Genomic DNA, 25,854 nt, shown 5'->3' with positions numbered 1-25,854 from the left:
TCAGATGGAAGGTTGGATTATAGTCTATTGAAAGTGTATTGGATATGGATTTAGATCAATTCTGACCAACCAGAGTTTTAACAAGTCATTGAGGACTAAAAGACAAAAGCATTCAAACTGGCTTTAACTATCTAGGATCTAGGATGTTAGTCTAAATTTCTCAGACTATAAACTACTTTTATACCAAGTTATTAATATCAGTCATATAATACTATTCAAGTTATTATTTATAATAACACAAGTCATACTTCTACTATTATTATTTTTGGCTTGCTACTACAACTGTATTATTGTTTGTTATTTTTGCTGCTGTGTGTACAGCTTCCTGTCTGTCTCTATCCATCTCTCTCTTTCACACTTTTTCCGACACATCTTGTTGCTGCAGATCGCTGTTCACTGAAAACTCTCATGTTCTGCTCAAGGTTTTTGTCTGTTAAAAAAAAAACAAGTTTTACCTCACCACTGGTGCCAAGTTGATGGATAAATAGACATGCATTTAATATAAAGTGCCATTTTGGACTTCAGCAAATTCAACTAGTATGACTGTGTGATAAAAAAAATGAAAACATGCCTCTCAACCTGTACAGCCCATGAAAAAATATTGCTGACCAAGCACATTGCATCACACTGTGGGGCAGCCAGCTCAACAAGCTGTACATTATAGCTTTGCAGCCGAGTAGACTATTATTATACAAGGTGGGGGTTGATGTAGCATAGGCCTATATGCTCTAAGTGCGAAAGCAAAACCTTCAACAATGCAACAGCACCTCGTGAAGAAGCAGATGAAAAGGGTGCTTTCATTGAAGCTGTGTTAAAACAGGAGGGGGCATCGTAAGTCAGAGATACCTCATGTGACTGTCGCTGACAAATTGTTAGTGTAGACCCGTGAGCTGCTGCTGATGTTGATCATGTTGACTGAGGGGGTTCTTCTTTCTCACTGTGCCACTCTTAACGTGAAGTGGAGCTGCTGAGAGACAGACAGTAAAAGGGAAACACGCAGTCAGAGTGGACGCAGGGTTCTTACACGGATATCATCAATATGGCTTGGAGAGGAGGGAGATCGCGGTCGTTTTATCGACCTATCCGTCGTTTGAACTGAAACTGGCGTTGTCTCTAACCCGTGGACTCGAAAGACAAGAAAAGGTAATGTCTACCATTATTTTTTGATCACCTGGAAAAGACGAGAAAACGTTTCTACGCCGTGTTTTCAGCGACAGTGATGATGGTGGGTAATTCTGTGTTGTCTTAACCTCAGCGGTGTCTTTTGTACTCTCGTTGTTTTAAAAAATCCTCCATGTGTGGGCTGTTTCTACCATTGACTGCGTTTGCTGCTATAACGCATAAGCCCCATGTCTGCCCACAACATTTCTCAACCAGTGCTGCTGTGTTTTTTACACTGCAGGCCTGCCGACGGGATCAAGGCAATTTTCCCACTGTGCCAACGTAGCGCTGTTAGCATAGCGACGAGCTAGCAGAGGCTAATTGTAGCTGTAACGGTTCGCTGCTTCTCTGCTCACTTAATTTGTTTAAACCAGCTTTAACATGTGTCTGTTGTTCTGTTTCATTGAAGAAGTAAACAGAAACCTTCGACATGCCTGTAAATACAGCGCTTTAACCATACGAAATGAGTGTAGTTTTAATGTTACACAGGATGTGTTGAGTTAAAACACTGTGTTGTGGGACTGCCTGTGCGCTTTTGGGTACACTTTAGTTTCTCCTGCTTTATGACCTTGTTTGTTGCTGTTCTCCCACGAATGTGTTAGGGTTTGACAATGTTCAACACATAGATTACCTGTGGTGGGAAATAAACCCAGTGTATTGACTGCTGTAGCTGCGTTTTTGTGTTTAATTCATTGAACTAAAAGTAACAATAAATGGTTTTGAATGTATTCCACAGGTGACTATTTGTCATTAGAGACACTTTTTAAAACTTCAAAGTCAACCTGAACACATGGCACTTTATCAGGTTACATTTTGAGCATTAAATGTTGTTTTGTATGTAAAATACACAACATATTATTGAGAGTTTGCATTATACTATAGCCTGTATGAGGGAATGCATAGAGAATTAACACGCTGCATATTAAACTGGCGGATAGCATCTGTTGCCTCATGTGGATTAGGACCTGCTCTTTTGAAATGCTTGGTTTTGCAAAGGTATTAGTCTTATCTGGGCTCAACTCGCCTCAGAAACCTCCCTACGCTGAAGCTCTAAGTCCCTCATTTGCACATGCCTCTGGCTGTGCTCAAGATCATACGCTGATGCCCTGGATGGAATTTGATTTTTTTTTTTTAACATCTCACATCTAAGAAATGCAGCAAAGTATGTTGTGTTCAAGGACACCCTGTTTTTAATAGACGCTAAGATCAAAATTGTTGACGTTTGTTTGAAAAGAATTGAACAAGTCATGGTCCTGGGTTGCATTTCCGCATAACCTGGCCACTCAGACACAGAGATGACTAATGGATTGTCTTGTATGCTGTCAGGAGTCGTTTTGACTAGATATGATTCATTACCAATATTGCAGCATGTTTGGCTTGTTAACATATGTACAAAGTAGGCAGTGCAGTTTCAAGATCTTGTCTGCCCAAGGCAGGTAAAGTTAACTTAGAAGAGAGATGAACTAAACAGAGTAGTATTTTTCATTATTGTTGACTGAATACATTTACAACTATAAGGGGCTAGCACACAGACCCCCTTTTTTGTCAGATGTCGTTTTCTCTGCAGCAGTGAGGGTGTGGTTTCCTGTAAACAAACATGTAAGTAACAGTTGAGAGTGGTTTTAAACGGATGCTGTAAGAGCTTGTGATAAGCTAGGCATGTTAGGCGTTATCAACAATCCAAAGTCAACGGTTTTAACGGCACATAAAGACCGAAAGAGCTCCTTTCTGCATCTGTTCCTCTTTCTGCATCTCCCACTGAGGCAAGTTTACCCATGCTTGCCACATTGAGAGATGTGATGAGATGTATGCATTTAGCAGACCAAAAATGATATTCAATGAGACCCCTTTTTTTTTTAATCTCTGGTTTTATTATATTTCTCCTATTTAATCACCTCCAACCTGTCTTCAATGTTGACACCACCTTTCTCCCTCTCCCCTCCCTCCCTCTCTGTCTCTGTGTGTTCTCGCGCGATGTTTTATTTTGTTGATCTATGAAAATCAGGTTAGTGTCCCTGCTGCTGTTGACATAAATATTTTGTTTCCTAGTTGAGTAAATGTCCCTGTGCCCTGCTGTCCTATCAGGTGATGACGTGGATGGTGCCATGTGAATGACTGCAGAACATGAAGCCCACACACAAGCTGCTGTTCGTCCTGTGCCCCATGCTGGTTCTGGGCTTTATTTACTACTCCTCTGGGAAGCTCCATCTACCTGTGTGGGGCCAGAAGTCTCGTAAGTGATCTATAAAGTCTTTCTGTAACATGTATTCATCACCTCATCATCCATCTGCCATTCCTTTTGAAACCTACACATATTTGTATCTGTTAGACAACTGCCTCTGTTTTGCTTTTTGCCTCTCTGTGCTCATTGCCAGTTAACTGTAGTCTTTCTGCTACATGTGTCAAGCTGTGTGTTGCATCAGATGTTATAATGTCTTTCTTTGATATTTATTATGTTTTTCATTCACTTTATCAAAGCACTGGATGTGATAGGGAGAATTCAATCTGATTTTCTTCAACATTTGGTGCAAGTTGCTCTCTACTTGTCAACTCCAGATGTGGGTTGTGTGCCATAGATGGAAATGTATTGACATCCCTTTTACCTCTCTTACTGTAAGAAAAGCTATGTGTTCACCTAATAGATGAAAGCAATTTCTACTTTGAAAGCATGCCCATTTGCTCATTTGATGTTGATGATCGGAGAAATTGTTCTCTTTTTGAAGAGTTGCACACTTTGATGATGAAACCTTTCCTCTCTAAACCGAAAACACAGTTTTGCAACGCCCTTTACACACACTGCGAAAACATGTCTTAATGTCCACTTTCCTCTTAAAAATACTCCTAGTGTGTTTGGGTGTTGGTCCTTACTCAGTGAGACTTCCTCGTAATGTTGGATATCCTGGGTTTTGGGTCCATATTTAGAAAACAATGATGACAGACCTGGATGTTTGCCTACTGGTACTTTTTGACTTACTGGAAAATACATCTTCAGCCAGAATATATGATCAGACTGATGATGGAGGAGGGCAGGAAATTATCTCACCCTCTGTGGGCGCCCTGAAACAGTTTGGTCAAGTCCAGCAGAGGGGGCTAGAAGATTTTACAACTTTCTGGCCTGTGTACCCCCCACAGAGTAGGAAAACATTACCATGGAGCAGCTTTTGGCTGAGGAAACACAAATATCTGTGTTTTGAACCACATTCAGGGTTGAGATGGGATGAAAAAATGCTCTTTAAAGTGTGAAGCTTGGAGAAGCTACCCTGTGTTTTGTCCTTAATATCTTATCTGTATTGTAAATTATTTTGATGAAACTGGAGTTTTTGTAATTTGATCACAGAGTTAACAATCAGAATTGAATTAGCCTAAAATGAACAGAGTCATCTGTCCATTGCTGTCAGGTCCACAACTCTGCCTTTGTGATGAATAAATAAAGTAAAGGACATCATCTGCAGCACTGTTAAATTAGTAGGACTATGTTCTTGGTCAACTATTTGATCATTCAGATTAGCATGTGTTGAAGCCAGGACTGGTGCTGTGGTGTGGATCAATCAATACACACCCCTCTTCCCTCAGGTCAGATGTTAGCATCTGACACATTTGAAAAGGGGTATTTTATTTTCTTGCAATTCTTGGGCAATTAATCAGACTTAGTAACATTTCTGTACATATCTACTTGGTCCAAATGTTGTATTGAAATGGAGAAACATCTGAATATACATTTTAAATTATTATATTGATTAAATACCAAGGTTCTTCAACAACAAAGGGGCTTCTGAAGTACTGTAATGTTGTTCTGTGATAATACTGTCATTTTTTACTAAACATGACAGAGAGCTGCCTGAGAATGCTCTTCTTTTTATGTCTTATCCTTTCCTTTTCTCTCACCACTGATCTCCAGCATTGCATCCACTGTTGGGAGAAATAGGATTGTTACATTTCCTTGGTCTAATGAGCCATGTGCCTCTGAGTGTAATGACCTTCTTTGTCTAAAGTGTTGTGTTACATTGGATCAGAGCTGTGTGAAATATAAAAGACAACATATCAGGTAGGCAATGTAACTGTCTGAAGGGGTTGTCCTGCCAACAGTAAATATACTTTAAATGAGTCTGGTTTATCATTGCTGATATTGTTGTATATATTGTTATGATATAGTTATTGTCTTATTCAATAATGAAATAGAAACAGTTCAGAGTCAAACGATCCCTTCAGTTGTTCCGATATTGATGCTGATATCAGTACCAGAAATGGCTTTGGCTTTTTCAACTCCCTAAAATGTAATATTAGGTATTTGCCAGTCAGGTCATCCACCAATCCATAGCCCCATTTACATCGCCTACTCAAGATTGGACATATACAGCGCCCCACATTACGCCTTGCTGTCGAAGTGAATGTGACAGATGGGTAATACGCTGTGATGACATCACCTCAACGTAATGGTGTAAGGGCAGAGATGGTGGATGTCTTACTACCGATTTCCACATACTCCGTGCGCGCAAGCAGCGCCACTACACTCTGCTCTGTTTTAAATAAGCTGTGAGTATATTTTTGACAGAGCACACTGCAAGCACACGTCAAGCTGTACGGAAAAGAATGAACCCGGACAGGAAGTCAGACAAGGAAACGCACTGAGCGACTGGTAAAATAAATAATAAAGCACAATATACAGACTCAGGATAGCATTTTCCATCATTGTATTAACACAGCGTACAAAACGGGCAAAAAAACGACACATTTTTCTCTTTATTGCTGCGTGATCTTGTAGTTCCCTTGTGGTGTGTGTACAGTTGCGCTCTGCTGCACTCACGTTCCAGAAACAGACTCAGTGGGACCGAGTGCGCGCCATCTGACAGATTTGATAACGTTTTAGCTCCCCAAAAAATCTGCAAGTGTTGGGTGAATTGTCATCTATTGATTATGGACAGCTACAGCGCAGTACTAATGGACAGTGTAAATACTGTTAAAGCTGTGACAACCTCTGCAGCCAGTCAAATAGATGTGGAAAGCTGATATAGATATCTGAATCACTGTCGGGAAGAAAAAGGGTCAGTGGAACATCTCTGGTCTGCTCGTCTAAACCTTTGACATTTCAAATAGACTGTATTGTCTTTGCGTTTCTCTGCCTCTCTACAGTATGTGAAATATTGGAAATATTGTTGTAGCAGTATGACTTGCTAAGTACTGAATGTAGATGACTTTTACTATTTTCTCCACATTTTCTCAACTAGCTATCTGCTCAGTGATGTAAAACATGCTATCTTTATTATTTTATTTGTCTTCCTTTTCATCTCTCTCTATATTAAAAATAGGCTATATAGTGATTTATATTATAGTGTATATAGTTACATAGAGAATGTTCTATTTTTTGCATCACTGACTGTTTACCTGATCAACAGATGAACTTTTTTATGCAACAGTGATTTCTCAAGTTGTGTGAAAGAGGGGCAAGTGGAATGAAGGGGAGCTTTGATTGCAGAAAGAAATACTGGTATTTTACATCACTGTTGTGCCAGATGTTTGGCTTTGCACAGGTCAGAGGGGAAAGATGAGCATGTGCATGGTCTCTCTTGCCCTCAGTCCTAAGCTATGCTGTTTCACTGAGAGGATCAAATCTGGATAATCTCTCCTCTCCATTCTTGATTTATAGTGTTAGACGCTCAGTCATTGCTCCAGAGACGGAAGTGGAACATACAGAGGCTTATGCCCTGCTCATCAAATGTATCGTTAAAAGCATCCTGGTAGTTGTCATGTACCTTTTTATATGCTGCAATTCATCCATTGTTTTATGGCGTTGCATGTTGATTTATAGAGCTTTTATTATCTTTCCTCTTGCAGCAGAAAACAAAGGATTACGGGTGTGAAATATGAAACCCACCTGAATGATCTGGAAACTAACTTTTAAAGTTTGGTGGAAAAAAAGAAAACAATAATCAGGACCTCTTATCCCTTGTTAGTTGCATTTCCCTACAAAAAAAAGTGTTTGTGATTTTATAATGTGCTGTGACAGGAGCTGGATTCACTTCCAGTAAACCTGCTGCTACATGATGATTAAGCAGAAGGTCACTTCATTCACAACGTATTCGACTGGTCATGCTTTTCTTCTTTAGCGCTTGTTTAATGATTGATCAGGATTAGTCATGTGGTAATGTTTTGAGACGTTCATTACATAAGGGCTGAATTCAGATCCTGTTTGAGTATTATTCTTTAATTTTTTTCCCAGTTGACTCCATTAATCCAATACCAATGACTCTGGCGTTGGTTTTACTGTTTGTATGATCATGTCTGCGAGCTTGTATCAATTCCACAGTAGGTTTATGTGCCTGTGTTGTCCTTCCTTTGTTTGCTGGAGTGGATATTTGACTCTTGTGGGGCTTCATTAATAAGGAATATACCTTAGATGTGTCCTTTAACAATAGAGACTTCTGTTTCATTGTCAGGGCTTGGTCAGTATATTGAAAATCTCATTCCTGTGTGAACAATAACTACTGTGTTTCTTTCATCTATGAACCACAGTTCAACATGTACATCATGATGAGAAGGTGTTAACAACAAGCATAGTTGATGTGTTCCTGTAGAGACAAAACTGAGTACTGGTAAGGAGCAAACTTTTTATTGCCTCCAGCTTGTTTTGTGTGTCGATACAGGCAATTACATTACAACTGTTATCATTGATCTGTGTTCATGTTGTGAGCCAGCTTTTCATCTGATTGACTGATTTAGTGTAGCAGGACTAATGTGAAAGTTAATAGAAAAAACATTGGATGTATTCATGGGGTACAATTAGCTCACTGCTTAAATTCGGTTAAGGTGTTAGACAAAAGGAACTAAAAAGTGTTTGGCTATATTAATAGACAGTATAGGTGATCTCTGCAGAAATAAAGGTTGGAAAGGCTGAATTCAAAGGCAATGTGTTAACCTTTACAGGCTGTGATGACTGACTAAGGCCCCGTGTCCACCTGACATTTTTTTCCAGGCAGAAAAGCGCTGGCTGTGCGCTCGGGGTTGCTTGAATGACGTGTTTGTTCGCTAATAAGAAAAGAGCGCCGGTGACGTCAACAGTGCCTTTCTGAAAAGTTGAAAGATTTTCTTGAATTTTCAGTCACATCTCATGGCTTTCATCGGCAGATTTAGTTTGGTTTGTTGTACAGAAAATTGTTTGCGTGTTTGTGTGCACATGATCGCTAAATTGAATAAAAAAGTCGCTTGATGTTAGTTTTCTCTTCTTTTTTTGACCAGTACTGACTGGCGTCCTGTAGGTTGGTTGTATATTGATAGAATAGACCGATCCCTCCACTGATACCACTGAAAGAACTGGCAAGTTTTACAACAAACTTTATTTGACTCAAACTTATTTTTAAAGGCGAGTAACGAACCATGGGCCGCAAATATTTAGTTGTTTGCAAACCCAAAGCAGAGGAAAAAGGACATTTTTTCTTGCTGTTTTCTTCTTGCATTGTTGTTCTGAAAGAATGCACATTGTTTATTTCAAATTATTTGCAAGGTGTGTCTTCGTATGTGAATGTTTTTGTTTTTGAATTTAACCAAGGAAATGGGTTTATGGCCTAACATGTGAATCCATATGAATGGATTAGTGTTGTACTTACTCTCTCATGTACGTCGCTTTGGATAAAAGTGTCTGCTAAGTGAATTGTAACATGCTCTGTGGAACACTTTCCAACCTGGACCCCACAACATCACTTTTTTCATCCCACTGATACAACACACCCTTTTGAAAATTTATGAGGAAAAACCGTGTCAGGCTTCTCAACTTCACCTCGTTTCCAAAGTTGTGGAATAGGTTGCAGTTGCAGTCAACTATCTTTTTGAATCAGAGATCCCCAAAAGCATTATTTCTTATAAGGGTCTGCTCTGCTGCTAGTAACAGGAACAGCACCTCAGGGTGTCAGATCACACTTAACATTAACACCTGCAGGGTGTGAAATGAATTTGTTCCACCAGCCAAGCTGGAATCAACCTGGTTTATTTCAGCCCTAAACAGTTTTTCTAAAAATAAAATGCAGGCTTTAATCAAACAAATGTTGTTGATGTGAAGCAATCTAGTTTGTTTATCAATACATGTATTTCAGAAATTCGCTTGAGTAGGGTGTTCTGGAAATGTCCTGACCCTGGCTTGGTTTCAGCATCAGGGAGTGTCTTCTCTTGTCTCAGAGTTGAGCTGGTTATCTCTGATACAACTATAGAATTTCAGTCGGAGCAGAGTTTTACCTCAAAGGTAGAGTCAGTAGCTTTTCCTAAAAACTAAAGCACAGACATACACAAAAGTAATGCCACTCAATCATCACTTCTGTGTGGTGTTGAGCCTGTCTGCAGAGACCCTCTCCTCTGCCTGGATTTGGAGTTGGATGTTTGGTTTTTGTTGACACGGTTTGTTTCTAGGTGGGGAGCTGGCGTGTTTCCCCCAGCCAATGACAGCGCGCAGGTGAGTTTAGGAGTGGATATAATTCAGTGATGGGACTTGATTCAAAGTGGCGAATATGATGGACGTGGACATTGCGGCAAATAAGAGAAAATATAATCATAGTGAGGCAAAACACCAAGCAGTAAAAGCTGCTGGGTGACTTTGTTGGCTTTTCCCCTCGGACGTGGTGTTGGCCTGCTTGCAGATGGAAAGGGAGGGGCCTAACCCAGGTGGTTAGAGTGTGCTTGTTCTCGTTCCATTTTGAAGGTTTTTCTTTAAAAGCCTTTTTTGGCAGCTGTCCTCTGATTATTATGACAATTTTTATTTGAAGTTAACCTTCTTAGTTAAAAGTCCTAGGTTTTTAACTATTTGTTCAAACTAATTATAATGATACATCTGAAGGAGGAAGTTGAATAGAAAATATGCTGCAGCTGTCAAACCCTAACCCTAACTAACAGCTTTGAAAACATTCAGAGTCAGTCAGTTACTGTGGGTCTTTCACAGCTGTTAACATGACATTGTACACAAACTGTGTGGATCTCCTACGTAATTCTGCAAACCTTTAAAGAAAGACCTGAGTATTTAGTAATTATTTCAAGTCTAACACTGTATAACTAATGTACTGTCTATATGGCTCTAGAAACTCTGCAGGATCAGCATTAAACCTTTGATGTTTTTCTCTGTCTGTCTGCCTTTGGTGTGCATTTGTTTTTGTGCGTAGCCACGATCTTTGTTTTGCTGATGTTGAAATGTTCCTTTTTTTTAAACTCTGGGCACTTTGGTCTTACGTTTTGTGGTTACTAGTTTCTTCCACAGCTTTCAGTGATGAGTGTCTTGACCACCTTTTGTTTTCAGAGAATGATGCAGAAGGGACAGCTGTAGCCCTGACTAAAGGGGCTGAAGTGAAAAGAATTCCAGGTAGAGGTACTGAGACTCTGCCCATTTATACTGGGTGACTGTCAAATTATTGTGACGCAGAGTTTTTTCCCCCCTGCAATATAAACCTCTGCTAATGCAGTAATGAAAGATCGACATTTTTACCACTTTCATTTACCTATCATCCTTTCATATTACCCGTGTGTGTGCTCATTCACTCATTCAGTCTTCATGGGTTACTTTGAATCTACCACAGCCATAATATTCACACAGTGGGGGCTTTCTGCACTTAATTTTCCACTTCGTTGGACTTTCTGCCTTTGAATAAAGATTGGGATTCAGAACTATAATTCAGCCTTCTGGGATTAAAGCTATTAACTGTTCCTTCTTCTCCTCCTCCTCCCTTTTGCTCTTTAATGTTTGACATTTGCAGTTGGCTTTGTTTTCAAGTCCAATGCCATAACAGACTGACCTCAAACTTGGCTAATTGACATTTTGTGTTTCAGAGTTGGAAACGGAAATCCCCGTGGGACCAATAGTAGGCTCAGGTACATCAGTAGTCCCACCTACTGTTCCCTCACCCCCCCGCAGTCCCTCCACTCTAAAAGCCAATAAAATTGGCACCTTTTTAAAATTCCTGCAAAGCCTCAGCCACCACATTTGGATTTGGAAGCATTCAATGTTTTTACAATTTTTAAAATAAGTGATTAAAGTTTGTAAAATAAGAAATTTGGTACCAAAGTGAGAGCTGTACAGCCTCCACATGGAGCTGCAGTGTGATGCAACACTGCCCTCTGTTGTTGTGGCTCGGTAACAAATGGTCGGCATTTGAAGCAGTCTGCAGGAGTTTTGGTGCATATAATACTAAAGGGGTTTTCACAGACCAACATTTGTGTTTCTGGTGTGACCCTGGCTCTTTAATTTCTCCCAAGCTGCTGGCTCGACTTGGCCCTCTGGCTGCTTTATGCTTCTCTCTACAGAAGCATAATTCGTGCACACATTAACTCACCCATATTGGCTGCTTTGGCAAAGTCCTCCATCCTCCAGGGCAGTGTTTGGATCCTTCCCACCCTAACGAGCCATCACGCATTCCCATTGTCCTCTTTTCTTTAACTTTCTCCTTCAGCTGCTCTGTGAGGACAAGATCTGCAACCACAGGAGTAATATCACTCTTCCTGCTTTAACTAATGCTAGTTATTACAGAATTACACAGATAGATAGTAGTAAGATAATGGTAAGTGTTTCATAGACTTTGTAAACCTAATAATGAAAAAAATAAGGCTGCAACATAATTATTCTCAAATAACATCTTAATGAATAAATTTCTCATTTTTTTCATATCCTGGTTTATGTGCTTCCTCTGTCTTCTGCCTCAACGCTTCACCTGGCACCTATTGGTTGTCGATAGGTGATCTCTAACATGTTTTCTAACTTTATTTTAAACTCAACAGATTTTTTTGGCTCGCATCTCCCTAACAACGCTTGTTTTATCATAGTCTTTAATTCTAATGCTTTTTTTTGTCTGTCACTTTGGCTGTATTGTTTACCCATGAAAGATTCACAGGTTGTTTGCAACTACAGCTAATGAGCTGCCGGATGAACAGTTTCATTTGAACTAACCATAGTTTATAATCCACCGATAGAAAGTTTCCATTCCAAAGATGTGACCTTTGTGGTAATGGATTTCCATCTCTTTTTGTCTTCTTTTCCAGTGTATGATAAGCAGGGCTTTCTGCTGCAGCTGGACACGAAACTGTGAGTACTTCTCTGTCTGTTAAACATTCCTGTCATTGAATGGGACATGTTTTACAATTCTCCATCATGTTCTATGTAAGGTACTTCTGACTTGTTATATTTAGAACAGCTGAGTTGCCGGTTACACTTTGACTCCATTAGTTAAGAAATGTTTTGCAGCTTGGTCATCCGAATACTTTTTCACACGGATTCTGGCTGATTAATGGTGTTACCGTGAAAAATGGTCATGTTAACCCTTTAATCAGTAAGCCAATTCATCAGACTTGATTCTTTTAAATAAACGGATATCATCTTGTTGGAGACCTAAAACCTTCAAATCAACAGATTTAATTGAAGGTCTGAGCAATATACTTTGAGATTGGTGTTTTTGAGATGTTGGTGTTTTCCTGTTTGTTCCAGAGCGGCTGTTGTTTGTCACGGTGAGAACGCGCTACATGGACTCTTTACTTAGCTGTGATTGTGTCAGCGTGTTTGTTGAACTGTAGACAATTCCCTGAATTGGTTTGACACTAGTTTTAAACTGCCATTCTCGAACCCTTTCTCTGGCCCTCCGTTTACCATGTGAGCGATAATCTAATGCTGCCATCACCGCCCTCCCACCCAGCTCGCAGAGCACGTCTGTCCGCACTCTGCACGCACACTGTAAGCAGTGTGTCAGCAGTCACTTAAAAGTGGTTTTCTAATGGCTTCAGTTTATCTAATACAGCTCCTTACATTATATCTACAGTGTCATTCATTATTCCCTTAGAACATTTGCATACAGTGGTGCAATTTATCTTCAAGGGAGTAATTACTTTTGTGATTTGGGTTATTTATGCCTAGCAGGTGGTCTTGGCATGGGAGAGTGCCCCCTTGTTTTTATTACTTATCATCTGATGACCAGTTGAGGTTAAACTGCAAGTGAGCTAGCCTACTAAAAAAAATATATATTCTGCTAAAATATCTTGACATAGTTCTTAAATCTTTGATATCATGCCTCACCTAGTGCTAAAATGTCGGCCTCTCTCCTCTCTTTGTTTATTTGAACTGGAATTGTGGCATTCATCAGGTTATTAATGATCATGCTAGTAATTGGAAGGTTTGCGTTTGAGCCCTGCTTGGTGATTATTTGAACAAGGCCCCTCTGCTTTGTCATGCCACACACAGATGATACGTGGAGCCCTTGCTGAGTTCTCCAACTTACAAGGCAACCAGTTTTTTCTTATCTGTCAGGCAGATTGTTTGACAAGCTCAGCCTTTGAGGCTTGGAACTGTGTCATTATAATTGATAATCAGCTGTCATGATGTGTCTGATAAATCACCTCCTCTTTTCATGTGCAGGCCACCAGAGTTGGCATACAAGTATGGAAACCTCAGCGAAGGCGTGTGCAAGCCAGGATATGCAGCAGCCAAGATGACCAACATCTATCCCAAGTGAGAAGGATTTCTCTTCCTTACTGTTTTGAGATGCATGCATGCTTCAGGAACTTCACACACCAAATCAAGAGCATCCTAAAAAAAAACAATTTTTTATTGTATTTCAGGAGAAAAGTTGAAACTGTTTTTGAGCATACCAACATGCATGATGTCACTCCTCAAGCCAGCTTGGCCTTGAGGGGTTTGAGTCTGAAACAGAGAAGCCCCCACATTCCTACCCAATGTTCCCCAGTTTCAATCAGCTTCTCCCCAACCACAAAACCTCGACTGTGTCCTTGTGATCCCTCTGTCACACAAAAGAACCTTTGTCAGTTGAGCACAAGGTCTCCCATCTTTCCTCCTATCGTATCCTAGAGGCTTAGAGGCTTTCTCTATGAACGACACCAACCAACTTCCTGTCCTGACTCATCACGAGCTTCCTGATACCCAGCCCACACAGTCAACACAATCCTCCACGGCCCTCTCTGATGTCATTGGCTTTTTTGATTTTTGTCTTTGCCTCTTTTTGTCACCAATCTCAGCTTGATCTATAGGGCATTGTCCAAACAGCATTCTTGGAGCTAAGCTAGTAGAGGGGCAATTTACTGTGCTGCTGAACAATAGCCATAGGCACTTGATTGAAGTATCTGACCTAGATATTGGACAAGTTTGTCGTCCCACTTTTAAGCATACGCATAAAACAAGATTTCTCTCTTTCCTGAACATGTGTATCGCTACCAGTTCCAAAGTTCCCAAATTATTTTCACATATTTTACCACAACCCTGCTACCAACCTCCCTATAAAATGAGACTGGCTGTCCAACTGCTCGAAAATCCAATTAAAAAGACACCATGTATATAAGATGCTTTAAAATGTTTTACTTAGGCCTTCCAAAAATGTTGCTTTCTGTATATCTAATAAAATGACAATCGAACTTTGAACAACAGCATCAACAGCACGGTCGCCTGTTAATTCCAGCTCTACCCATTAAGATGGATGAAGCAGTTTTGTGGACCTGCCCTGTACCTATCTGAGAGGCTGTGTGTTACCAAAGTCCTCCTTCTTAATGACTTCCTCTAATCAGCCGCACGTGTCGGATCAAAGTTCTGTTAAACAAAAAAAAACCCACCGGGAGTCTGCTGATTATTACCACCCTCACCTCAGTCACAAGCAGGTCAATGAGGATAATTAACGCTGCGCTTTGTTTCCATGCATGGTTGTGTTCGTATGCTAGAACCTACACAGTCTTGCGGTATGGGAGTTTGTATGTGATTTATTATGTGGTGTGTAGAAGGGAGTCAACCAATTAACACTTTGTATGTTCACTGGTGTTTTCTTTGTTAATCTCAGTCTGCTTTGTTTGTTTACCAGGCAAAACAGATCAATTTAGTCCTTGTTTATTTAAGGCCTTGTTAGCATTTTGTTTGAATAGGTGCGGCCTGCAGTTCAGCTGTTAGAGAAAACTACTTAACCTCGAGCGTTGAGGTCCCTTGGCTGTCCCTCTAATCATCTCCTGCTTCCTCCGTGTTTGTCTTCTCTGAAGCCCCTGCCCTGCAGAATCCAATTTATTTTCCACACCTCCCCTTCCCTCAGCTTTACCCAAAACTGTTTGTATTGGAGCCCTAAATCAAGTGGTGGCAGTGAACTTGAAGCGGCACGGTTATGAAAATATTTCCCATGAGACTTGGACCTAGCAAAGGAAATGAGCACAATGCGTCCCTGCACGTTGTCTGTTTTGGGAGCCCTCACTTTTTATTTAACAACAAGCAGCTCCCTGTCTCTCTGCTTTGTCAGGATGTCAGTGACTGACTGTTGGTCAGGGCTCAATGACTCGAAATGGTCCTGTGTTATTTATAGCCCCTCCTGGCCTCAGAAGTCTTAGGTTTAATGAATCTCCATTTGTTTTGGCAGGACAGAAGTCTCTGAATGTGTGTCCCCCCCTGTCAGGTAATCCAGGGGGAGGGAGAGTCATACAGATCTGCCTCTCCTCTCTCTTTGTTTTCATGCGGTGTAACTGGGGGATAATGAGAGTATCAAAGACGGATTAGGGTGCTTAGAAGAAGTTGAAACTAACTGGAAGGCGTCCTGATAATGTCCCCCATGTTTGGTCATATTGCCTCAGTACTCCACATACTTCTTGTTCATGGCAGTGCTATGCTAAGAAGCCATCCAAGATTCCTGCTGAGAAACAAGAGTGCGATGGTTCTCGTGTGTCCTCTCAATTCCCGTTTAAAATGCCTTTGCTTGTAAGTGTGGTCTGTCTGCTGCGGTAGCCATGATTTATGTTAAGAAAGAAAGAACAATCATTTAAATGTGTTTGTGTGTGTGGGGGAGAAATCAACAGCCTCTCGGTAATATGCAAAAGTGTGTTGCTGGTGGTCTGGTTTCTGCTTTTGAGACAACAATTTCTGTAACTGTCCTCTATCATAAACAAAATTATGCACACCAGCTCAGTAGATCTTTCCAAGGCGCCCAGCATTGTCTTTCCTGTGCCTGCTTGTGTTTGATTGATCATTTAGGTCTGAAATGGACGTGCATCGAGTTCCCTGCATGTTTATGTGAGCAAACTGTCTCGCTCGCTCGTGTCTCTGCCTTCCCCTGGGCTTGACAGAGGGTCATAAAAACACGCATCCATCTTTAAGCCACACTTGGGTTGCAGGCATGACTAAGGAAATGGCTTCTTTTGATTTTAGAGCTGCAGTTAATCAACGTGGGTCACATTCACACAGCTAACACACACACACACTAATACAGACATACAGGATAAGGAAGAGGCGATGCTGGAAGCAGCAGTTCACAGGGCATTCAAAACATCGGTCACAGACATGTCGTTAACTATCAAACTGTATTTGTGGTTTGTGTTGAAGGACTTTTTGCTGCTTGTAAGAGACGTTTAACTTAACACTTAAGCACAGTTTTATAAGGCCTAAATCTCTTGGTTCACATATACAAACATTCTCCTGTCTTATTCAGTTTGTAGCATTGACTGTATATAAAGATGGACCATGCATCTCCATCTCCTCCTGTTGTACAACAGTGAAGCCAAACTATATCTCACAACTGACGCCGACATATTGCGCTGGTATCATAATTTGGATAATTTTTAACGCCCCACCCCTTCTGCTTACCAAAACAAACATTACACATTAACGTTTAACTGCAAAGTCCACAGCAGAAGAGATTCCTGTGTCTGTTTGAAGCAGACATCCATGGCTGTGGAAAGCTAACTGACTCCTGTGCCATTATTCCTAAGGTTTCCTCTCACTGTTCGTCCTCTTCTCTGCTAATCTGGTGCGAACAGCGCTGAAGTAACCAAATGTTTTAAACACGCTGTAAATCACCACATTTTACCCCTTTTATATTGTTCAAATACCTACTGTAACTAAAATAAACTTCTAATTAAAACAAACATTTGGGCACAAAATCAGCACCATAAGAACTAAACATAAAGATGGAAACTATGCTGTAGAAAATCAAAATTGACGTGTAATTTGATTTAATTATTTGACCCCTGTCCCATCTGTTAACATGAAGGAGACAGGTTAATGGCCCATACTGCAGCAAGCCAGTAGGGTAGCTTCAAATGATTAAGCTTCACCTTTGGGGAGCTGTGATGTCGTCCATCTTTTCATAATGGCTATGGTTTGTAGGAATTATTTGAAGAAAAGTATTCAGTATGTTGTGTCTATGCAGATTTAGTACACCCGCGTGCTGCCTGAGATTTATTCCTTGGTGAAGAGGTTATGTTGATAGTTTATGTACTGCAACCCTTCAGTGTCTCTCCCTGCCTCTCATGTTTTATTACCCACTTGGTCTCCAGCTACCTTCCTAATGTGTGTGCACACTTGTTTTAGCGGGGCGTTTGGGGATGCTGTTAAATTAATTAGATTTAAACAAGTGAATTTATTTATTGGACATTAACACTACTGTCTCAGGTAGCACACATGGGAGGCCAAAAGCTGTGTCGGGGGAATGCAATAAAAATCATTGGTAATCACAGGAGGTTGGTTACAAGAGTGGCTGCACCAGGATACTACGTGTGTTGTTCTTGTTTGTATGTTTTTCAGCAAAGGAAATTCTTCTGTCTTATCATCTTCTGTTTTTTTTGCATCTTGTTTCAGGTTCATGAAACCAGCACCCTTGTTTCTTGATCGGAACTTCAAACGTTTAGCAAAAGTTAGCAATTACTTGCCTCCATTTGGATTCAAAACGCAAGGTAAGACAGGTTTCTCTCAACAGTTACTTTAAAATGGTGACTTCTATGGTACATGGTAAACAAAACCCATGCATGATAGTTTTGATCGTGTGTGTTTTTAGTCCCTCTCGTAAAGTATAAATTACAGAGTAATAAACCCTTTGATTGAGACGGTATAAAGCTAATGTTTGTTTTTCATATTGTCCAGACTACTTAAAGTTTGATCTAAGTCGTCAATATCACAATAGAGTGCTAAGATGAGTGAGCAAGTAGGCTTGTGATACTGTATCTACTTTTGGTCATTGATGTAACTTGTTGGACTGATCGAAACATTCTTAACATCTCTGCAGCAAAGCCATATATGTCCAAATAGCTGCTTTATTTAAGCTCTGTTCATCGTCAAGGTTTTTCTATGAATCACTCCGGTTCAGCTGTGGAAAATGCCAATGTTCTGCCTCGTTGCACTTGTCGTCATTTGTCCTTGTTATAAAGCTGCTGTTTTTGGCACTGTATGCGCTGTCTCAGGTTTGTAACCCTTCTTTGTTCTCGGTTGAGACAAAGTGAGATAAGTAATTCAGCACGGTGTACGTTTAGTCATTTTAAGTGTCCGCCAAAGTTTTGCTGTCATCAGTAATTAATCCAAATTATAAGTGAAGAGAATTGGAAAACATCGAAGCAGCAGGTTTCTCCTTAATTTTAGTTTTGAAGTTGCCGGTATAAATGACAGGCGTCACACAACTGAAAGAAGCAGTTTTAGCTATCTAACACAAACTCTAAAATATTAAAAAAATGAAAAGTTTGGATAAGCTCCGGATAAGGGTGTCTGTTGACAAAGATATTGAGTGAAAGGACACATCACTGAGTACATATTTTTTATCAGTTTAAGAATCTGAGTGAAACTTTGATTTGATATCATATCAACCTTTGGATTTCATCCACTGATTCAAGTCAAGTCAGATGCATCCAATGAACATTTAGTTTATTATGCAGCTCATTTCTTTAATCTTTTCTTAGGCTACAGGTGACGTTAGTAAACATGACTAGTGATTTCAGCTCACTAAGGAGGATAAGAGTACATCAATACATCAATACTCTTTAGAACAAAATTCGAAAAACATCCCCTTTGAGCTGGAGGATATTTCAGAAAGGAGGAATAGAGAGAGGATAGGTTCAGAAAAATAATTTTCTATTTCTATCTTTCAACGTGACACATTCTGCAAAAACTGACCCAAAGTGTCCACGTGTTACTGTGGCAAAATGTCATGAACCCACCTGCTTTATTGCACATTAATAGACTCTAACCTTCTTAACAGGTGGCTAATTTTTAAGTTCATCTTCCTGTTTTTGTATCATCATTGTATGCAAAAAATCCTTAAACTTTCATTTACATGCTAGACACTGCAAACGCCTTTGGTTGTCATTATATTAAACACCTTACAAGATGTGCTCTTCTTTGTAAGATTAATTCTATCTTGTGAGGGGGACTCATCTCCCTGTAATGCCTCTACACACAGTGCTTACTTGTTCCCTGACCTGAACACAATCGAGCTCTTCAGATACCAGACAGTACACGGTGCGATAACATTAACCTGGCTTCTGTGACATACTCTGTCACATATTTTCCAGTACTTAAGATTGGAAGGTACAGTCAGTGTTACCTTTGTGCTCCACTGTTATACATACACACACACACACACACACACACACACACATACTGCATAAGTCTATCAAAAGAGCGCTCCCTGTGTGAGTGTCACACCTGGTTTCTGTTTTCCCCATGGCAGGGGGGGGGGGGGTTTCCCTTTTAGCGGTACTCATGTGGAGAGATGATACGTGTGGCTCTTGAATAGAACGCCACAAAGGATTCCAAATTGGGAACATGGAGTGGTTATGTGTGAGGGCGGGAGTTTTATTTTTACTTTTCATTCTGCAGAGAGGTATCTTTGACACATGTCGGCCTTGGCCTGAGAACAGTAAAGCTGAGTTGATCCGGCCTCAGAGAGGGGCCAGACTTCGGAGCTCTGGGCGATCAGTTTGGCTAATAGGCTGTATTACTCAATGATTGTTAAAAATGTACTGAAAATACTGTATTCTTTCTGAATAATGTTTCTATGCAGTTAAAAGACTTTTTAAGGGATTTAGCTAAGTGAAAGAGGCCTACATACAGTAATTCCTACTAGCAGTAGTTGATGAAAGACACTCACAGGAATCAGCTCTTAATAAAGTGGATTGCAATATACACTAATGTTTCATTTATTTAGATTATAAAGCTTACTGCAATGGCATAACAGGAGTATGATATTTACACAGGCTCTCCCTGAGTCACATGATTAACTTCTGGATGTGAGCGCCAATTCACTGCTTTCATTGTAACATGAAACCATGAAGTGAATAAATGATAAAACCAGAAATAAGACCGTGAGACCAGAGCTAATGTGCAGAAGTGAATGAGTAAGATAACACCTCTTAAAGTGTCATTTACAATGCCATATGTAGCAAATGGAAGAAGACGTGTCCTGATCAGCTTCTTCATGTTGATAAAGCTGTTACTGAGTTATCGCCTCGGATGCTTTCTACATTATTGAAGCAGAAGAACAAACATACACCTTCAAACAAAAGTAGGAGTAGAAGTGTAAAACATTGACACACTTGGATACGGCTTTACACAGTTTACATTTTTTTCCATTGAGTTTTCATGCAGTGATTATTTCACTGTCCCAGCACTGTTTCGTTTGGCCCCTGTTTGAAATATATGGTCAAAATATGAAGTGAGGTAGATCGGGCAATGAAAAGACATCTCATATTTAACAACATAACAGCCAGAGGTAGGGGAAAGTTCACAGTGCTTCCAACAGGAAATACGCCAGTTCAGGTGGTATTGGAGCTAGTCGACGGGGGGCGAGACTAAATGAAACACAAAATTAAAAAAAACACTAAGCATCCACATTAACATGCGTATTTACACAAGTTACATATCAAATTCATCATAATAATCCATTTCAATAGAAGTATTTGTTACCCCCCCCCCATCAGTAACAGCTTCATATAAACTTTGACAATGTTGAAAACACACACCGTTCATTTAGATGAAATGTGTGTGTGTGTGTGTGCACTGGCTGTAGCTGCAGCGCGTGCTGTATGTCCTCCTCAAAGGAGACGTGTGCGTTTAGGGGCTAAGGTTAAACCAAAAGATAAACCTGTTAGAAGTCTACACACGCCCTCAAAAAAACTAGTTACATCCAGTAACGATTATATTTTGGACCAAACACAGCGCTCTGTAACAGAGTTGGTATTTGGCTGTTTCTGCATTGTAAGACAATTTCCAAAAATAACATAAAATAAATTTGAACATATTGCATTGCAAAAAGTACCACAAAATATGGAATATAATATATTGCAGGATATTGTAACCCATTCATCATGTCAAGTGTTGTTTTGCTATTTTGTTGACACATATTCATTCTTGTCAGTACAGAGCTGTAGCTGCACTACAATCAAATGATCGTTTGTCTTTTTCCTGATTCGGTTGATGTTGATTCAAAGCCTTTTAAAGTGCAAGCCTTTCAAATCCTTCCCCCTCCTGATATCTTCTATTGTTTAGGCTACACTCTTCCCAACAATGTGTCCGTGTTTATGTGTTAGAGATGTGTCCGACCTTCCTCTATTTTACCAGAAAAGATTTTTGTCGTTTTCTGAGTTCCATGCAAGCCTAATGTCTGAACCTGCAGGACTTTGTCTTTGGCTCATCCACCAGACATACTTTGCTGACATGTTTACCCGGTTACTTATAACAATTAGCTTCCATGTCGTCTTCTGGAAGAGAGTCGTGCCCATTGGGATTCTTCACTTTGCACCCACTTGGATCCAAGTGTGGTCTTTGGCCTTGTGTTTATGCCGATCGGGGTGATGCTTGATGCCAGACATCGACACCACATCCAAACAACGGGCTGTTGCTTTGCTCGCCTCTCCTCAGCAGGTTAATCATTAGGATCGTTTAGCCAGGGTGAGTGGATTGGTGATACGTCTTCTCTGAGCTCTCAGTCTGAACTCTCTTTTTTTTTCTCCCACTTTTGCTGTTTCTCTTGGCCCCCCTCTGAAATATATGGTAAAAATATTAAGTGAGAAAGAGAGGCCAATGAAAGACCTCTCATATTTAACAACAGAACACCCAGAGGCTCTATTTTCTCCACGCAGGATGTAAATAAAAGACAGATGATGAACTGCCATTGTAGTCAATCGAACAGATCCTTCTGTTTTTCTTCCACTTTACTACAAATGTAAGGTGGAACAATGAAACGGCTGTAAGGGAATCTGCAAGTTTAGGATGTTCTAAAAGTTGAATTACAAGCATAAGAGAGAATGATCAGGAGCAGACAGAAATATTTCACACATCTAATGCTGGAACCATGACTGCAGCAGAATAGCCTTTATAACATGGCAAGAATGTGTGCTATGGCTAAACATCCCCGTTTTTCACCCCGCCATCACACGGGTGCTAGCCACGCAGGGAGACGAGCCCAACATTGCCCACTTCACTTTACTCTTAGGAGAATGTGCTTGTTTGAAAACAGCATTCCTCTCTGAGTGCTTTTATGGGAGAGTTTCTACATACACATGCATACCGTCCTACACCCTGTATGTCTGTCTGTCCGAAATTCACTCCCCTCAGGATCACAGCAGCTTTTTTCCCTCTTTAATCCCATCAATGCTGTATCTGCAGACTGGTTGGTTGCTTCTTATCGGTGGCTGAATAAACGAAGAAAGGTGTTCTCCCCTCCAACTGTCTCAAGACCACCTACATTGCGATAGTTCTAGCTGCTTGTTGAAGTCCATGGCAGTTTGTTAGTCTTTGAAAGTAAAAAATCTTCAGTTTTTTGTCTCTTCAAATATCTCAATTTCATTATTACATGACATCACCTTGTCTCTGCTGCTTAACTGATGCACTTCTCCATAAATAGTGAAATCCAATTTTTTTTTAAAAATCATTATACAGGATAAATTCTCTATGGTGTAACGAAGTGTTAGTAGTAATACTCAGTCATTGCCAAAAATGCCATTAACGCTCAGTGAGTTTCTAAACAAACCACATAAGTATTTATAGTTTTACACTCATGTAAAAAGGCATATTTAATTTTTTGTAGGGTACTTAACCTATCTTCTTTTTCTTCTTTCCTCTCCAGAGAGAATCATAGACAGCATTTTAACTGCCACAAAGAATTACGGGTTGGGAGAGGAGCTGGACAGGTACTTATCACTATTGACCCCCCCCCCCATTAAAAGAGGTCCTGTTTTGGGTATTTGCCTGTTATTAATTGTTCTCACTTCTGACCTTTTCCACCGCGCAGTCTCAGCTGTAAAAGATGCATCATTGTGGGAAACGGAGGCATCCTGTTCAACAAGTCTCTGGGCCCCCGGATAGATGAATACGATGTTGTTGTGAGGTAAGATGATGTCAGTGTTAAGTTAAAAGCTTTCAACATGTTTGTCTGAGCAATTCTTTTCTCTTTTAACACTGTATGTATATTAACTATATCATGTACAGGGCAAAAAAAGATAAGAAGATGATGGGAATAAAAATGTGTGATATTTAATGTAATGTTTTCAAAGTTTTGATACTTTGATACTTGTGAGTACCACATGCTTTCAAACGATACAATCTATATTATTTTAATGATTGATGGTATTGTTAAGTGCAGTAAAGCTTTAACAGACTACAGATCTACAGTTACCTCTAGTTTTTGGTCAATAAAAACACAAAATTACAAAATTAAGATATCCATTTTTTTTGCCTTTGTATTGAAACGGGTGTATTTGTTAGATTTCTTTTAGTATCATATTTACGTTTTAAAGTCTGGCATTGTGACAACCTATTGTACTGATCTGTATCCAAAGTGCATTAACAGCAGAAGATGCCACAGCCAAATTCAACCCATCAAGCCTTTTTTTTTTTTTTTTTTGGCAGGTTGAATGAAGCTCCAGTAAGCGGTTATAGCAAAGATGTAGGGACCAAAACCACCTTAAGGATTACTTATCCAGAGGGAGCTATCCAGAAGCTTGAACACTATGAAAAAGACTCACTTTTTGTTTTTTCGGCTTTCAAACCGCTGGACTTTAAGTGGCTCAAACACATGGTCTTCAAGGAGAAACTGGTAAGGATATTTTGAAATCCTCAGGATTCAGATATTTTCCTGCCCCCCACTCATTTGCACTGCAGAGGAATTGTACTTGTCTGGGTGTCTAAATTTGTCAGGATGTCTGTGTTATATGTGTTTCTTTTTTTTCCCCCAGTTTAACCTCTGATCACATTCTGTACATTCCTTCCTGTGGAAATGCAAACTGTTTTGAGGACGGCATGAATCTGTGTTTTATAAAGGAGATGTTTTAGATACTTTGAATGCTTAATGTGGAAAGGTTGTTGAGAGAAAGCAATGCCAAGCACACATCTCATTTCCCCTTCTACCCATGCGAGCAGAATGGATTTTATTCTGGCTTTATTTATATTTTTCCTGCTTTATGTTAATTGCTAAGTTAATTGTAAGACAAATCTTGTGGGTGTCCTTCAGAACTTAAAATGACAGGCTGTGAATGGACTTCTTAAACATAAAGGTCAGACTGATGACTGAGCTGGTTTTTACTTATCTTTTTAAGTTTACAAAAGACATTAATTGTTAATACAGCCTGTCCTTTATATTCAGTGTGACTCAAATAGCTCTCATAAGCACTTAAATGTGGTTCTTCAGTATCTCTTTGAGATTAGTTTGAGTCCATTCATCTCCTGCTCAGTGGGAGTACTTAGTAAAGCTCTTTATAGAGTCATTAAAGAAAAGGTTGTCATATTTTAAACCTCCACACCAGGGTTTTTTTTTTTTTCATGTTTAAGCTCATTTATTACAAATTATAAAACCTTTCGTTGTTGTTGCTGCCTCTTGCTTGTGTTGCTATCTTTTTCCAGGGCATGGAGTTTAGGGGAAGTGGCAATAACAATGTTCCACATGCTTTTAAACATTGCTGCAGTTTGTCGTGAAATAACACAAACACGTTAGAAATGTCAAATTTAGTTAGGCCTAATACAGATACTATGTTGTGCTAAATTCTGCAAAAGAATTAGTACATTTTCTTTTAAAGAACAGGTTACATTTGGGTCCAAGAACCCCTCCTAAATTGTCGTCTTTTTGAAGGATACTTCAGAACAGGAGAAACCTAGAACAGCTGGGTGACTTTGAGAAAGTAACTGTCAGCTGGATTTTTTTTACAAGGTGACATTTGTCATGAGTGAAGAAAAGGAGAGGAAAACTAAGAGGAAAGGACAATAGTATTATAATAGGGGATATAAAGGTCATTCAATGGCAAGCTGAAATGGAACTATGGTGTGAATCTGGTGTGAAGGTGAAGAGAATAGAGGAAAGAGAGAGATGGGAAGGGGAAAGGGATAATAGCTGGGGAAAAGAAAATGAGCAGTGGAAGCATCAGTAAAGTCAAATGGAGGAAAATAGCTCGCTTGGCTGGCTGATGGCCTCCTTAACCTTTGATAGGGCCCAGATTTTTCTGGTGTGTCGGAGGGAGCGGACAGTGGAAATGGCTGCCTGGGATAATTGATCTGGCCTCTGGCGTCCGACTCAGCTTTTATCTTCTGAAGAAGGAAGAATGTTTCTCATTGGTTTAAATCGGGGAACAATAGAAAATGGAGTCTTTTTGTCGGTGCCTTGATGATTATATGGAACAGGCAGATGTGCATGGCTGTGGTCACTGGAATGTCATTATGGTACAGTATTGTAAGGCTGAGCGTGTTATCAAAAGCATACTAAAAGAATACTGAAAATTACAATTTCTATATTGATGAAATTTCCCATTATAGCCAGGATTTTTCCATTTTGGTATATGTCCATTCAAGCTTTTCAAAAGTCCAAAAGCCTTTATATGTTGTAATGTATCGACCAAGTTCAATAATCACACTGACTTACATGACGAGTCATATCTTTGCATGTATCTGTCTTTCTGTGTATTTAAAGTGACAACTCCATTAGAATGAGCAAAGATACTTCATTTCATTTGTCA

General features: G+C 39.9%; 1 protein-coding gene across 7 annotated transcripts in view; it reads left to right on the top strand.

Annotated features, from left to right (window-relative positions):
• Window positions 1-25,854, top strand: part of st3gal3b (ST3 beta-galactoside alpha-2,3-sialyltransferase 3b) — a 49,735-nt gene that overhangs the window by 9,229 nt on the left and 14,652 nt on the right. For 3 of the 7 annotated variants that reach the window (XM_061044322.1, XM_061044320.1, XM_061044318.1), the window contains exons 2-10: window positions 3,247-3,394; window positions 10,433-10,501; window positions 10,960-11,001; window positions 12,166-12,208; window positions 13,529-13,621; window positions 17,726-17,820; window positions 22,980-23,043; window positions 23,145-23,240; window positions 23,762-23,948. In XM_061044322.1, coding sequence (XP_060900305.1) covers window positions 3,286-3,394; window positions 10,433-10,501; window positions 10,960-11,001; window positions 12,166-12,208; window positions 13,529-13,621; window positions 17,726-17,820; window positions 22,980-23,043; window positions 23,145-23,240; window positions 23,762-23,948 — 798 coding nt within the window. In that variant the 5' untranslated portion in view covers window positions 3,247-3,285. Of the gene's footprint in view, window positions 1-735; window positions 1,144-3,246; window positions 3,395-10,432; window positions 10,502-10,959; window positions 11,002-12,165; window positions 12,209-13,528; window positions 13,622-17,725; window positions 17,821-22,979; window positions 23,044-23,144; window positions 23,241-23,761; window positions 23,949-25,854 lie in introns of those variants that run through there. The other 4 variants (XM_061044321.1, XM_061044323.1, XM_061044324.1 and 1 more) reach the window with 4 other exon arrangements.

The sequence above is a fragment of the Labrus mixtus genome, chromosome 8, assembly GCF_963584025.1.
Source record: "Labrus mixtus chromosome 8, fLabMix1.1, whole genome shotgun sequence".
NCBI lineage: Eukaryota > Metazoa > Chordata > Actinopteri > Labriformes > Labridae > Labrus > Labrus mixtus.
The sequence above is the reverse complement of the archived record's forward strand: the minus strand, read 5'-3'. Positions and strand labels throughout refer to the sequence as shown.